At 40.2% G+C, this 16,263-nt stretch overlaps 1 protein-coding gene across 1 annotated transcript in view; it reads right to left on the bottom strand.

The window, feature by feature from the left end:
* The window catches only part of LOC106116501 (HEAT repeat-containing protein 5B), a 26,696-nt gene that overhangs the window by 2,620 nt on the left and 7,813 nt on the right, over positions 1 to 16,263 (bottom strand). The window contains exons 13-38 of the mRNA XM_013310369.1: positions 12,790 to 12,908; positions 12,233 to 12,369; positions 11,739 to 11,923; positions 11,261 to 11,355; positions 10,742 to 10,902; positions 10,395 to 10,569; positions 9,760 to 10,026; positions 9,218 to 9,407; positions 8,563 to 8,720; positions 8,014 to 8,152; positions 7,369 to 7,551; positions 6,847 to 6,965; positions 6,623 to 6,734; positions 6,207 to 6,388; positions 5,869 to 5,993; positions 5,496 to 5,616; positions 4,838 to 4,948; positions 4,342 to 4,519; positions 3,718 to 3,885; positions 3,353 to 3,451; positions 2,933 to 3,056; positions 2,490 to 2,641; positions 1,858 to 2,154; positions 913 to 1,122; positions 458 to 597; positions 24 to 81 (exon numbers count right to left, since the gene is read on the bottom strand). Of these exons, the coding sequence (XP_013165823.1) occupies positions 24 to 81; positions 458 to 597; positions 913 to 1,122; positions 1,858 to 2,154; positions 2,490 to 2,641; positions 2,933 to 3,056; positions 3,353 to 3,451; positions 3,718 to 3,885; positions 4,342 to 4,519; positions 4,838 to 4,948; positions 5,496 to 5,616; positions 5,869 to 5,993; positions 6,207 to 6,388; positions 6,623 to 6,734; positions 6,847 to 6,965; positions 7,369 to 7,551; positions 8,014 to 8,152; positions 8,563 to 8,720; positions 9,218 to 9,407; positions 9,760 to 10,026; positions 10,395 to 10,569; positions 10,742 to 10,902; positions 11,261 to 11,355; positions 11,739 to 11,923; positions 12,233 to 12,369; positions 12,790 to 12,908 (4,005 nt within the window). The remainder of the gene's footprint in view (positions 1 to 23; positions 82 to 457; positions 598 to 912; positions 1,123 to 1,857; positions 2,155 to 2,489; positions 2,642 to 2,932; positions 3,057 to 3,352; positions 3,452 to 3,717; positions 3,886 to 4,341; positions 4,520 to 4,837; positions 4,949 to 5,495; positions 5,617 to 5,868; positions 5,994 to 6,206; positions 6,389 to 6,622; positions 6,735 to 6,846; positions 6,966 to 7,368; positions 7,552 to 8,013; positions 8,153 to 8,562; positions 8,721 to 9,217; positions 9,408 to 9,759; positions 10,027 to 10,394; positions 10,570 to 10,741; positions 10,903 to 11,260; positions 11,356 to 11,738; positions 11,924 to 12,232; positions 12,370 to 12,789; positions 12,909 to 16,263) is intronic.

Raw genomic sequence — 16,263 nt, 5'->3', positions numbered from 1 at the left:
CGACACTGCACTGCTGCCCCCACCCCCACCCCCACCACCACCCCACACACCGCGCAGCACGCCGCAACATGCAGCAAACGCCTGACAGATTACCAACATATTTAAATCAATCTAATATTATAAAAGCAAATGTTTAGATGAATGGATGTCTGTTAGAAGGTATTTCAAGAACGGCTACGTATAGATGTGGAACATAGTCTGGAAGTTCATCAGTATCACTAATTAGTATTTTAATTAGCATCACTAATTCTTCTTCTTGAGATGCGTCTCCAACTAACGAAGGTTGGCGATCAGTTCTCCATATCATCCCTTGTCTCTTGCGAGGCGAAATGGTTGTGCGGCACTCACAACCCCTGTCCACTCTGCTGTTATTATGGATGTTGCTATTATTATTTCTATAGTATATTAATCTTTGCAACTAGTTATTAGTAATTTTGATAATGACGTAAGTACATACATCGTTGTCCCGTGTGTCGAGGCACTGTCGGAAGTGGTTGATGCAGGGGTAGTGCAGTGCGGGGGCGGGGGCAGCGCGGCCCAGCACCGCCGCCATGCCGCGCGCACCTGTGATAGCCTCCATGCGCTGCTCGGCCGCCTCTGTACACACGACTTTATTAAATATTGCTGCAACTATGAAATGGATAAAGAAGGGGTAGACTGAGAAGGATTTTTTCGATCTCTTACAAAGGGACATACTTTACCTTTACCTGTCTTCTGTGAAGTTGTTATATTTAATGGGAAATTTTTTGGGCCGATTAATCGGTAAAGCGATCGGAGCAACGGGAAACACATTTCAAATAGTTGATGCTGTAAAAACACTGGACTGTCTACACGGGACCGAACCTTATCTGACCAGTATACTTGATCTTCCTAACAAAACTAGGTATTATATAACACAAGTTCAAGACATACCGGTCTTGACGCTCTCCACTAGCTTCGCTAGCGCACTCTGCAGCAGCTGCGCATGTCTCTCCTTCGTATCGGGCAGTAGGGCTGCACGTTTGCACTCCGCGCACTGCTGCAGCAATAGAATGCCCGCCTCAGACACCACCGGCTCTCCCTTACTCTCCTTCAGTACTTCTGTAGCTAGGTAGAGAATCGTTGGCAGGAGAGATAATGCACCTGGAAAATGTAATCGTTGGTTAAGAAATTTAACTATCGTAATAGAAAAGGAGCGTTCCTATCGATTATGCGATTGTACGTACAAAATACGTACGTACATAAAAACAAACAATTTCAATTTATGGTCACATAATTTAGTATAATTTAGGATTGTCAAGCGTTGATTTGTTCATTAAAAAAATGTGTACTTTTCTTTCCTAAACACCGACTGTTCTAGTTATTTATACTAATTTTATAAAGATACTAGCGGACCCGACAGACGTTGTCCGACAATTTGACACCGCGATGGTAGCGCCGTCTGTCGGATCCAATGTAAAACATTCCAAAATCAACAACTACTAATAAATTAAAAAATAATTTAAAAAAACATTGTCCAGCGGACAAAATTGTGAATCTAAACCATTCCCAGATCCCCTTGAACACATACAAAAAATTTCATCAAAATCGGTCCAGTCGTTTGAGAGAAGTTCAATGACATACACACTCACAGAAGAATTATATATATAAAGATGATTATTTGCATTGGGCTCCGAAACTACTGAACCGATTTGAAAAATTCTTACATAGTTGGGAAGCTACACTATCCCCGGTTGACATAGACAATATTTATTACTAGATTTTTTATCTTCGCAAGAACGAAGTCGTTGGATCTGCTAGATTAATATAAAGAATAGTTTTCACTGTAGTGAACAACGATAACATTTTTTTTTACATAGAAAACCTCTCTTACATTACCTTGTGGACTTGTCAGTGAGGTCAATTCCGACATCGCAGCTAAACTCTTCACCAACAAAGTATCACCATGTACTCCCAGCCCTTTAGGCACTCCGATGACTCCGACCTTGCCCTCCTGCTTGAGAGGGCTGAGGGCGGGCAGTCTCCGCACTAGAAGGCACACGCACGCCTCCAGACATGCAAACACGACCGACTTGGTGGGGGGCAGATCACCAGTAGGACCCCCCTCGCCGAGAGTATGGACAACTTCCAGTACTGATTGTGGTATGTTCCCTTCAGATGCATTGGGCGCTAATTCTAAAATAAAAAAAAAATAATTTCAATGGGCTTGTTAGTTAATATCGTAAGGATTTTTTTTGTTGTTTTTTTTCGTATAATTCAATATGTTAAAGGAAGGCGTATTTATTCCAATATAATTTCTTATTATACAACTAAAAAAAACTTAAGTGTTTTAGTTTTTTGTTGTTTAATATGCTGGATTATGAGCTATGGAATTAAAAAAACTATTTTTTTTTTGTAAAGTTACGATTTTTGCATTAATATAAACACTTATTTAAGCTAAAACAAACACACACACACATATACGCTTAACTTGTTACTTTAGCTTAAAAACTTAGCTTATTTCGTGATACCTTTGATCTTAGCCTGCATATTAGCATGCAGCTGCTCCTTAGCGCCCTCTATGACGAGCTGCAGCACATCAGCCGCCAGCAACAGCGCCTCTATGCTCTCCTGAGTCAGCCCCGTGCGGTGGATGATCTGACACAACTCTATTGCTAAAGCCCTGGAAATATTATGAAAAATGTTATATATTTCTTTATTTATCACTAGCTGTAAGCCGCGACTCCGTCCGGGCGGAGTAAAAAAAAACACTTCACTAGTAGCCTATAATGTAATAAACTTTTTTTATATATCCTAAACTTGCGATTAGAAGGATATTAGCTTTGTCGGATCTAAAATGACAATATGAAAAATCGTATACATTAAAAAAAAATGTTCTCCCGAAATTTCAAAACCTTGTAATTTGGTTTATGAAATTAATAATAATCAGCTAAATATTAAGCTATTTTCTCACCTATCCTTTAATAAACGTGCTCTGTTCTCAGGCGCGTCCAGTAACGTGACGAGAGCCAGCAACACGCTAACTATATCGTTGTTATTCATGTCACGCTGCGCACATAACGCCTCCATACATATACCTACAATAAAGTTACATTATCTGGTTTCCATTGAAAGTAGAAAAAACATTGTCAAGATGGAGAATAAATGAATACGGGGCTAGACAAAGTACATTCTTCTCGAAGCGATTTTGTAACCAATTCCAAAAATGTATGAAACTGACGCATAATCACGTGACTTATCGAAAGTTATTGAAGTTCGTTATGGAATCGCTTATAAGCGAAGCATTTTGTCTAACCCCGATGGTTAGATTAATCTATGACAACTGACACCTGACATTATGCGATATGACACGCGATGTTATTAAAAAAATTACCAAAGAGTAGATGGAATCTCTCATCAACTGGTTCGAAGAATTCAAAATTGCCATTTTCCGTCTTAGTCGATCTGTTATCCATAGTACTGTCAGTATTTTCTGAAATAAAATAAAAAAATAATTAATAGTAAGGTTTTTGACAAATTTTCTTCAATCTTCATACTCCAAGTTATGTCAGGGCTATTTCCCTTATATTAACCCCATATATATTTTTATAAACGAGTATATAGCCAAGCCAAGCCAACTTAAGCCTGGGGGCTACAATCTTTTACATTACATAACTTTTCAATGCATCCAAAAAAGTAGTTCCATATTTTTCTGCAATATTAAGAGGTTTTTTATATTTCTGGTTCTACTATACTAACGATTATCATCAGTTTTAGCTGGTGGTATATCTCTGAAGTTGGCATTGTATCGTAGAGCGGCTGCGTACAGCAGTGAAGGCCAGGCGCGTACGTAATGCGCACGCGACGCCTCCGCAGTCTCCGCGGAGTAAAACGCCCCGCCTCCATGTGGCAGCTGCGATGCGAACTCTGAAATATACAACTTTAATGATCCCTTATGACACTCAGTGATGGAATACGAATAGAATGACACCTAACTTGTCATAATCAATTTATCGTGGGTTTCTGATACCAATATCTCTGTATGAACTATGTAGACATCCCTGTCACTATCTCTGGCATGACAGAGATAATATCCTTTAAATAGAGATGTTGAGCTCAGAAACCCACGATTTTTCTTAGTTACTCTACAAGAGGTTACAATGTAACTAACGTATAAACCATAGTCAATTAGGTAAAAAGATGTTATTACGATTAATATGTTTGTCTAATTGCCTTTTAGAGATTAGTGTAGATTTAATATGAATAGAGCCATTTAAAATTCAATATATGTTATTTTATATGCACAAACACACGTACGCACGGACGCATGCGTACGCATTTTTGTACGTACTCTAATAAATAAAAATAAAATTATCCTCGTACCTGGCGGTAAACTCAACAGAGCGTGGTCTTTCAACGCCGCCAGCCAATTCTCTCCCAAACTCTCCAACTCAGGTTCCACGAGCTTTAATAGACTTTCTCCTTTCGACTCGAATTCTCCGTACTCCTCGTCATCTTCTTCTTGAGTCGCGTTGTCTATTTGATTGTTGTTCTGTAACACCTGCAAGAGTAGTAGGCAAAGTAATCAAAACAGTGCTTTCGTGTAGTTGAAAAGTATTAAAATGTGATTATAATATTTTTCTTTGCATTTTCGATTATAAGTAGAAATCTCTCAAAAACCCTGTCTTTCTACCGATCCCGGAACACTTTTATTTCACTCGAGTTTGGGTACCGAGGGAGTTTTAGTGGGTTTTAATGGGTACATAACCTGATCTTCCCACAGAAGGCAGTGTATTCTAAAATCTCCCCTCTCCATACCAAGAGGGTAGATACTTGAAGATTTCTGTCATTACCAATGTGTAAGATTCAATGTTGTTACCTTGTTCCGCCACTTGGCGAGTTCTGCCCTGTTATTGAAGGGCTTGGTGTCGAGCTGACGCACGTAGCTGCCCGGCGCGCTGTCGTTGCTCACCATAGCCACTATATACACCTGAAAATTACATATTTAGTGCTTGTAAGAAATTTTTAGTACTTCTTGTACGGAGCTCGTAAGAGTACAACATCATAGATAATTGTATTAACATTTGTACAGCGCCCCTACCGGACATAAAGTACACTAAGATATTTAATACAAATTTTGACATTTTGTCAATGATTTTTTATTATTTATTTAACAATACAATTTTGAATACAAATAAACATATATTTAACGCTAAATAAACCTCATTGGTTTGGTACAAGCGTTAAGGTCTAATTGCGAAGGCGTGTCGCAAACATTCGTGTTAGATTGTGTTTTGAAGGTCTCTGTGGATTGAAATTACGTAATGCGCCATTATTTACACTTCAACCAAAGAAATACTGACACATTTTACTTTCAACTCTAAAACAATTTTTTTTTTAATGGTAACATCAAAGTAACATACTCGGTTGTCACAGCTCTATATAGCAGTGTGCGAAAGAGACAACGCTATAAAAATCCCATATAAGCGCTGTCTCTTTTTAAATAACGTAGGTGAGACAAACTACAATAGACCTACCTCAGCCCAGGCCTTTAATATAGATAACTTCTCAAGTGTAGCCATACTCTCATTGTATATAAGCGTCGTGTTCCCTTTCTTGTTCAATTTATCCAAACTGGATACAAGGAGTTGGTGAACTCTGAAATTGAAATAAAAATAAAAATGTATGTCATGTTTTTTTCTCATAATTTATACTTTAACACATTAAATGCCGCTTAGATTTTATTGTATTAAAGTTAATGAACTTGCATTTTGATAAGTTGTATGTGGACACTGAAAGTGTTAGGTTTGTATTTAAAAAAAACAGTAGTGATTTCACTAACTTGTCAACATTTCTAATGTTAAGTGATGTAGTCAAAGAGCCAACCAAATTATAGTCAAAGAGCTGTACCTGCGCAGATCATCAATATCCCTAGCGACACCGCAGCCAAGCCATGCGGAGCACAGATCGCACGCAGCCGCCGTCACGTGCGAAGCTGTGTCTCGTGCGAACGCCGGCCGCACCGCCGCCCCCACCTGTACAACGTCACGTCAAATATACGATACGTCACGTCAATCTCAGTCACAACACATCATACACTAAGAATCATGACGTTAAATAGTAACACACGTCATACATCCAATGACGCCACGTCAATCACACCGACGTAACCTCAATCAAAGTCACGACACGTCACACAATAAGCGACAACGACTTCATATATCTAATAAATCCTTTTTCTATCTTACCTGAGCCTGATACTGCTCGAGAAGCAGATGTCCTGGGAAGTCTGGCTCTGGTGCGCGCGCGAACAGCTGTATGATGGTCTGCAGCGTGCGCAGCCCGGCCAGCCGCAGCGCGTCAGACTCGCCTGTCGCACCCACGAATGCCATACGCACCAAGTCTGACACGTGCAGGGATAAATAGTCACCTGGACACAAATATGAAAAATTACGTTAGGAAAAATGTGATTTTTACATCAAGCATATTTTCATTCGAAATATAGCATTCATTGCGGGCTTCTGAGATCAAAATCACCGTTTAAAACATATTATTATCTCTATTTTGACAAAGATAATGACCAGGAGTATGTTTTATATAGAGCTATTTTATATTATGAAAGTCACAATTAGTATTGTAAATTTTATGATTATAAGAGATATACCGTTAGGATCATTTTGCAGTTTCTCTTTAGCTTTGACGAGATCGAAATGCGCGCTATCGCCAGTCGCCTCGCATGCACCCATCATTTTTTGAATGCATTCCATTGCGAACACCTGAAATAAAACGAATAAATACCACTTAGAAATTCAAGTTATAGAAGTTTTTGTGTATAAGTAAATAAGTAATTTTCAATTTAAGAAATAAATAAGACAGGGTTATTAATACCTTAGTGGACCATCTAGGCTGTATAGCAGGATGGGTTGACTGCTCCGACTCTGCATGGAATTCAACTTGATCGTCATCGCCTTCGCCGTCAAAATCTGTCTCTTGGTTTGTGTTGTCCTCTAGAAAATTTCAAAATGTTACGAATAAAATATGTTACAAAGTCATCTAAATTTCATAGCGTCTCACAAATATTAATAGAAGCAAAACACAATTTTAGTTATCGGACGTGGGTACAGGTATGCAGGGTCGGGGCACGAACATGCGTAACGTAACGTTCGAAATTGACGTACCAAGTCCTGTATTAATCTCCAGTTTGCACTATTCCAATCCAGCAATCGTACTCAGCACTGGATTCCTTCTTGGTATAATGTAAATCCATACTATGTCGCATTTCGGTATTTTTTACTTTCCCAGGTGTAAAGCAGCAACAGCTGCGTTTTGGACAGTTTTTTCCTCTGCTGGACTGGAATAGTGTAAACAGATACAGTACTATGTACCAAATTGTATAGCAACGTAACATACCCAGTCGTAAGGTAAGCACTCGCTTGGCGAGCTGCAGCCAGTCGTGCAGTCTGCGCGCGCCCGCCGCCGCCAGCAGGCAGCAGGCGAGCGTGTCACGTGCGTGAGACTGCGCCGCACTGTCACGCTCCGTGTCTAAGTACGCGAACAACGCGCCCGGTAGTCCGCTACTGGTTATTGTTACACCTACACAAATTTATATACAATTTATCATATTATTGATATTGATCACCAAAGTAATATATACAATTCTTTAAATTAAAAGTCCGGAGTCAGCATCGAATAATAATAAACTCGTGTTTAATGCATCTTTCGAATGCGAATCCAGCTGAGTAATTCACCAAGACGTGAATTTTGCTGTTTGTTGTTGTTTGTTGTTGCTGTTTGCTTCATGACAAAATATTAAAGTGAAAAAGGGGGAAGTGGACAGCACCAGACCACAGGGAAGATCGCCATGAGATGGACTGACCAAATCAGAGCGGCTGTAGATGTCCTCCTACACCAATGTATTACAAAGGCAGCGACTAGGTAGGAGTGGCGGCGCCTGGTGAAGCATGTCACTGATACTAGATGACCACGACCAGTCTGAAAAGACTGCAACCTCGAAGAAGATAAGGATAAATAGTTTGAGTATCTGTTTTTACTTACCACAGTAGGGTTTGGCTGGTACATGGTCCTTCGCTAGTAGCGCATAGCGGCACACCTCGGCCGCTTCTTTCTGTGAGAGCTGACGTAAGCAGCATAGCGCAGCTCGCCGCACTGCCAACTCAGAGCTTGATAAATCCCGCTACAAATTATTTTCATATTTTAGTGACTGACATATGAATTAGACTGTAATCCGTTACTTTGGGTGAAATTAAAGAATAATCTATGCGCTATTCTATACTGTAATCTATATTTGTTACATCCGTATGTTGCATGTTAATATACATCCATACATCCAAATATGACTTACTAGCTTTTGCCCGCGATTCTGTCCGCGCGGTATTAAAAAAAAAACTTAATTAGTAGCCTATATGTTCTTCCAGACTATGTTCTACATCTATGCCAAATCACCAAGATCCATACAGCCGTTATGGAGATACCTTTTAACAAACATCCATCCATCTAAATTTTTCGCATTTATAATATTAGTAAAATAGTAAATTTCATGACATGTATGACCTATACAATAATCCTCAATTATAATATACTGACGCATAGCTGAGGGACTAAGAGATGCAGATTGATGCTGCGTGGTGAGAACATCTGTAGCTGCTGCAGACAGCCGATGCTCTCAGCGCGCGCGCCCCCGCCGCCGCACTCCTGCAGCGCTGCGCACGCGCAGATAAACCGGCTCACTGCGCCACCGCCAGCTAATAAACAAGTCATTATCAAACATTTCTTCTAGACCAAACTCTTATGCTAATATTCTTACATTCCAAAATTTTCTGACTAGCTGTTACCCACGTCCTCGTATGCGCGGAATTAAAAAAAAAAACTAGTAATAAATATAGCCAATATCACCCGAGGATAGTATAGCTTTCGAATATTCAATATAACATAAAAAAATTAAATCGATTCATAAGTCTCAGAGCATATTCAATACAAACAAACAATCAAATCTGTCCTGTTTATTAGTATAGATAGTCCACAATGAAGAAATAGGAGGTCGAAAATGGTCTGAATTGTTTTTAGACAAGGATGATACCGCTGTGCCGCTTTTTTTTCTTGACTTGGCAGGGGCATTGCTGTGCCCCCAGGAAAACAATTATTTCACATAACTCTTTAGCATTACTTAATGTTATCATTATGGTCATAGCCATCGTTGTTGTTTAGTTATAAAATTATCATTGCAACCTAAAATTAATACCTTGCAACTCAGGGCCGACGACTGTAATAAGAGCGGAGAGCAGACGACCGATAGCACGGTGCAGATCCTCCTGGTATGGTGGCGAGCTGAACAGCAGCTTCAGCGCCAAGTTGAGGGTAGACTCCACGTGGCCGCGGAACATTGGACCTGATGCGTCTACAAGTACAGAGAGTGCATGCAATGACCACACCTGAAACACAAATAATAAGAAATGAAAAAACTGTAATTTCTTCGAAGATTAAAAAATACTCTCCACAATTGTCTTATTAATAGAATACACAGGAGACTTACTAATTAAAAAAAAAAAACAGTAAGCGCAAGCTATAACCTCACATATACAGGACGATCACTTTAACACTTGTGACAAACCACGGAGGTTTAAAGGTTTAAAAGGTGAGACAAATTCGAATAATTGCAGGGAACTAATTAAGTTTTTTTTTTCATTCCAAGCGGACGGAGTCGCGGGCGACAGCTAATATGTAATAGTTTTATTGTAAAATTGTATTGACAATAAATTAAAAAAAAAAACCAGCAAAACTCACTTGTAATTCAACAGCAGCTGTATCCTGCGCAAGCGCACGCAACACTGGCAGTGCCGCTGCACTGGAAGCTGCGCCCCTCGCCCGCTGCACCGCGCCCACAGCAGCAGCTGCTGCAGCGCGCACAGTACGACTTGGCGCAGTACGAGCTAACGCGACCACACGCTCGCTCAACGCCTGCGAGTCTGAGTCCGTCACGCAGCCGCACAGTCTGCCCGCACACGACGCCGCCGCCGCACGCACTGTCACGCTGTTTGATGATAGACCATTCTGGAAAATATACAATATTAAATAAGAAATCATACAAATCAGGTCATTTTCAGAATTTTAAATAGCAGAAGGTCCTTCGAGCCGGATATGATAATTCATCCATAACTATATTATTACTGTATTTAGTCATAAAAGACATCAAAATAACTCACGCCAGTATGCAAGAGGTAGACAGACACCACGGACTTAGGGCGCGCTACTGATATACCCTCTCTCGTTTCTTTTATATCCATATACACATACATAACGGTTTCATATACTCTTAGGACCGCCGTCCTTGATTATTTCATCAATTTGGACGGTATAAGTCAACTAGGAAAGTCCCGAACATTGAAATTATAGTAAAAGATCTTTGTAACTATACATACAATGATAAGTTCTACAGCAACATTTTTCACAGGTTCCTGTCCCAGCGATGTCTTGGTATCAGCGAGAGCGCGGAGAGCGAGCAGCAGCGCTGTGTATACGTTGATCTGAATCGCCTCCTGACGAGCACCCTTCGACATCTTGATGCACTCCGCGAAGTGCTCCAGCATCTGCTGTCTAGATGACACAACATAGAAAAGACATGATCTTACTAATGTTATAAATGCGAATGTTTGGATGGATGTTTGTTAGAAGATTTCTCCAGAACGCCACAATTGATCTCGATGAAGTTTGACATTTTATATTACTCTTTTAAGTAAAAGCTTTCGAGAGTATTTCGTTCACTGACCTGTGCTTGTTGGCTGCTCTGGAGAATATTTGCGGGAAGAGCAGTACGGAGGCGTCAATGACGGCCACGCCCAGCGGCTGCGCGCCAGCAGCGCCGCGGTACAAGCAGCACGGGTCGTGCTCCAACGCGCCTGACCCGCTCGCACTCAGCGGTGAGATCAGCTGGAAATACATACATTCAGTATACTTCGTTCTCTCTCTCTCTCTCTCCCTCTCTTTTTCTCTCTGTCCCTCTCTTTCTCTCTCTCTCTCCCTCTCTTTTTCTCTCTCTCCCTCTCTTTTTCTCTCTGTCCCTCTCTTTCTCTCTTTCTCTTCAGCCGTATGACCTCCCCAAATATGGTCACGATATTACTTCGTTCATTCGCCCTTACCTTGTACAGTAACTCAGCATACTTCGTTCAGTAACTCGATATACTTAGTTCATTCACTCAGTTGAATTCTTTATATTTGGTTAAATAACTCAACAGTATTGTTCATTCACTCAATCAATCTATATGTAGTTCAGTTCACAAGTATTTACCTGTTCTTCAATTTCAGCATGATCAGTTTCATAGATCCAACCCTCTTCACCCAGCAATATAGTATCTCGGGGGTGCATTGCATTCCTCAGAATACCTAAAAAAAACATCTTATTCTATGCTTATAAAGATAAAAAATTCATTTGCTGAATTATATGCTTGAATTATGCTAGTCTAAAAAAGCAAAAGAGCGTCGGTGGCTGAAGGGTTTCAGCACTTAACTTGTAATCTGAACGTTCTAGGTTCGAATCCAAATTTTTCAATTTACATATGTACATTTATCCGACGTTCTTACGGTGAAGGGAAACATCGTGATGCTGCACATATCTGAGAAAAATTTCAAAGATATGTGTGAAGTCAACCCGCACTGGGCCAGCATTGACTTTGACCTAGTCACCTCTAACTTAGGGTAGTTTCCGAGGTCCTTCAATGGGGACGCATAATGAGCTGATTGATGTATACAGCAAAACTTATTCTTACCAGTAGCAACATTAGCGCCGCTAGGATCGGCCGAGCCCGCCAGCTCAGCGGCGAGCAGGCGCAACAGTGGCGCTGCGGGCGCGCCGGCCCCGCCCAGCGCACCGCACGCCTGGTACAGTCGGAGACGCAGTAACGCTGCCGGAGCTTTCAGAGCCCCGCCGTAGTTACGTACCACTGTGCTCACACTGACAAGAAAAAAGTGTATTTTAAGTGTTATTATATTTACAACGAAAAAAAGCAAAATATTCTAGATATGTTACTTATTTATATCTATTAAGTAAATCGAATGTTTGGATGGATGGATGGATGTTTGTTTGAAGATATCTCGAAAACAGCTGTATGGATATCGTTGAAATTTGGCATAGATGTAGAACATAGTCCGGAAAAACACATAGACTACTAAGTTAAATTTAATACCGCGCAGACGGAATCGTGGGCTACAGCTAGTCAAGAAGAAATTACATACAAGTTTGTGTAAAAAATAATTGACTTACTTGGTAAGAACAGCTATGGCGCCATCTATGGGCTGAGTGAGACGTTTGGCGGTGTCATCGTTGTGTACTAACGAAGGACAGTGTATAAGCAGACTGTGGAGTGCTGACAATGCGCCTGCACGACCTTCTAATGTCACCTAAGTAAAAACAGAGTAAGTATATATAAGGAGCAAAGTTTTTGTATGTTTGTAACAGGTAAACTCCAACTACTGGATTAATTTTAGAAATGCTTTCACCATTACGTAGCTACATTATTTCTAAGGGACATAGTATATAATATTTTTATATTATCCTGTAATATTTTCAATAATAATAAAAAAATATGTCTACCCAAATCGTTACTATACTTCTTACTAATATTATAAATGCGAATATTTGGATGTATGAATGGATGGATGTTTGTTAGAAGGTATCTCCAGTACAGCTTAACGGACCTCAGTTAAATTTGGCATAGATATCGAAATGTGGAAGAACACATAGACTACTAATTTTTTTTAATTCTGCATGGTTGGAGACGCGGGCGACAGCTAGTTCATAATATATGAGGAGTCCATTACCTGCCAAGTGAATGCATCTCCCCTAGCCTTCTCTGACTCCAGTTCCTTAGCGGAGCGTGGGAAGCTGTTCCTCCAGAGTAGCAGCATACGGGGCAGTAGTCCACGTACCACCGGCACACCTGCAACATATTGTTTATATTACAAAGTGTTTTACAAAAAATAACAAGAAAACCGAATAATCTACATATTGTATCAAAACTTCCTATACACTCATCAGTATTACAAGAACATAACTCACGCCCGTAATCCAGAAGGGTAGACAGAAACCACTGACCTCCATTGCACTTCTGACACATCTTTCTCACTTCTCCGTGAGTATTATTGTAAGAATCCGGTGTCATCACGAATGAGATGACACCGGTGTTGGCGACGAATATGTTTATTTTGAATTAAAATAATCAAGACGTCGAATACACATTTATCATCAAATGTTAATTGGCTTTTTTAAAGGAACGGGCATCAAAAGGAATTTTTTGTAGTAAAGCAGTAAAGATAATTTTAAAATACGAGAAACGAAATGTGCATTCCTTAAAGACAATAGAGCTGCAGATTGGCCATTTTATGGCAGACATTAGAGGAAGGAATTTTTGCATTTAAAAATATTAAACAATAACAAAATTCAACGTTTCTTGAAATTTGACAATAGATGCAAAAGACGGCCACGGCGAGGGAGTCATAAAATGTTTTAAGTTTATTGCACCTAATTTCTATAATGACTTGCAAGATGTGCAAGAACCGTGGGACCAGATGCCAAGAAGGAATTCAAGTAAATAATAAATATTTAAAATAGTGATATTCGATATTAATTAATATAGTGAAATTAGTATGTGAAATAAGTGAGTGTCGCCACAGTTTTATCCCCAGTTAGAGTCAGTGTAAATAACTCGTGTATGTCATATGTATAGATTTTAAGGTACATCGCCACTATAATGTAAGTTTAATGTTAATTGTTTATAACCTATATATTATTGTTATCATTTCTTGGATAGGTTATTTACCAGAATGTACTTTCGCGTGAATTGATTTTTTATGTTTTTTAATGTCGAAGTAGCATCCCACTCCCCATACATGTCTATATAATTTTTGAACACAACATTTATGGAAACAATTTTAATAATTCATACATCTTAGATTGATTGTAGTCTGTAAATGACGTGTGTATTTTTATGTCTAAGCTGTCTGTCTTGATATTTATGTTTAACCTATGTTTATGTTAAATAACATAATGTAGAATGTGTGTAATATAAATTATTTGTATTTTAATGTGTGTTAAAATAGTCTTATGCATAGGTTATAATTGTCGATGTTATGTTGTGTTCTATTTGTACTTTTAATGTCTTTTGTAACTATTTTGTATTATTTTCAATTAAAGATATGTCTAAAGGGTCAGTCGAAACATGCGGGGGTCCAAGCGCTACCTGCTTAGCGCGCTTATAAATAGAGCGCCGTTCGGCGCAACACCAGTCGCATCACAGCTTCTACCGAGACCACACGCACGCGTTTTGACTGACCCCGAAGAATTACACAATTTAATTTAAAGTGTTTCTCTTGGGCGATTTTCCTGCGTTTTTGGTCGTAGCAAAATTGGCTACTCTTTTGAGGGTCCTGGATCGGTGTTACCGGCGCAAAGTGAGGTCCGAGTTGCGTGCCGCAAGGTGCAAAACGAGGTCCCTTACTTTATCTTATTATCACCGGTCACCCAATTGGGAGCTTGTCCCAGGCAGCGAGTAGGTAGTGCCTTCACGGGTGCTACCTAGCTTCAAGCAGCCGAAACAGCTGGTCCTTCGAGCCGGATTTAAAGGCCGTATATTACGGCCGATCTACAAGGGAGTAGAAAAAGAAGAAATGGCGTCGACTCCAAGATTTTGTTTGAAGAACGCGTCTCGTCGGACCCCATCGCCGCTCTCTACAAGGCGCGCGACTGTTGCATGCAACATATGTCCGAGAGATGTCTGTTTGTCGACGATATCGAGAGATACACAAGCTGCTACGAAGGAAGAAGCACATAATCATGGTACGGCGATGTCTGTGGCAGCCGTACAAAATACAGCTATTATGAGCCCATCGACTGCATCGATACACGGTGTAACTACAGCCGCTGTATCGGTGAGGCATAGCTGTACTGAGTCCACGAGTTCCTCGAGGAAAAGCCGCGAGCTATCGGCTAGAGTAAAATTAGCCGCGGCTGAATTAAAATTGGCTCGCATACAGTTAGAGCTGGCAGAATGCGAGAGCGAGGACACAACAGAGGAGGACTCAGAAGAACATAATTATAATGACTGCGCATCGCTGCTAAAGATACGGGAACCATATGAAGCCCAACGATGTCAGATACGTCTACCGGTAGAAGAGATAGTCAATGAATGCACATCGCTGCGATATACAAAGTTTGAAACATTGGACCAGCGATGTGACGTATACCTACCGGAAGAAAATATAATCAATGACTGCACATCAATACAAGAAATTCAGCGATGTCCGCAGATATTATCAGAAGATTTGGCAGTCGTGAGTAACGAAAGTTGTTGTGCTTCGAGCGTTGTAACTAGCCGAGCACACTCTCCGACTGATTTTGAGCAAGAAGATCGCCCCCGCTCGGAATTTACAACTTCGGGTGTGAAGGCGATTACATGCGAAGTTATGAATAGAGGTACAAACTACGCTTTGAGAGAAGATACGCAGCAATGGAAAAGCTGTGATGAAAATAAGCGTAACAAAACGTCCATAAAAAAGAAATCGTCATGTATTAACATTGAAAAAAGTATGGCGCTTGTGAAGACTCCGCACAAGCGATTAACGGACGGAAGAAGTGAACGCCTCATAATAAGAAACAAAAATGGAGTTATGTTAAATTCGTCCGATGAACATAGTACAAGCTATAATAGCAGGAAGAAAATTAAGAAAAAACGGACAAAGCAAATGAAAACGGCATTCGATAGAAAGGATGATAAAATATCGTCTCTACCAAGGAGATCGTCGCATGACTCCCAACATTCATCTCGTTGGAAATGGAATTGGCGAATGAAACAAAGACTGGGTACACCACCGGAAAGCAAGTGTATCTCAGGTTCAACACAAGCCACAAGCCGCCATGTACAAGGCGATGTGAAAAGGGCCAACGAGAACATACCGAGAAAATTGTCTTGCTGGAATAATATACCAAAATGCAAGCGAATGCTACGTTTAATGAGGGATATGGGCTACTTCGACCATTCAACGCAATACGCTACTCTGTTACAAAATAGCGTACGTTAATACTGGACGTAGAAGAATTATAGACGTCAATACAAAAGGCGGTGTACTGCGAAAAACGAGTTGAAGAAGTTATTGGTGCCTACAGCGTCGCCAAATTAAGGGTGGTGCAACGCACGAGGGGGAGATTGTTGGCGACGAATATGTTTATTTTGAATTAAAATAATCAAGACGTCGAATACACATTTATCATCAAATGTTAATTGGCTTTTTTAAAGGAAC

This window comes from Papilio xuthus, unplaced genomic scaffold (assembly GCF_000836235.2).
Source record: "Papilio xuthus unplaced genomic scaffold, Pxut_1.1 DF827714.1, whole genome shotgun sequence".
Taxonomy (NCBI): domain Eukaryota; kingdom Metazoa; phylum Arthropoda; class Insecta; order Lepidoptera; family Papilionidae; genus Papilio; species Papilio xuthus.
This window is presented reverse-complemented; position numbering and strand designations above follow the sequence as displayed.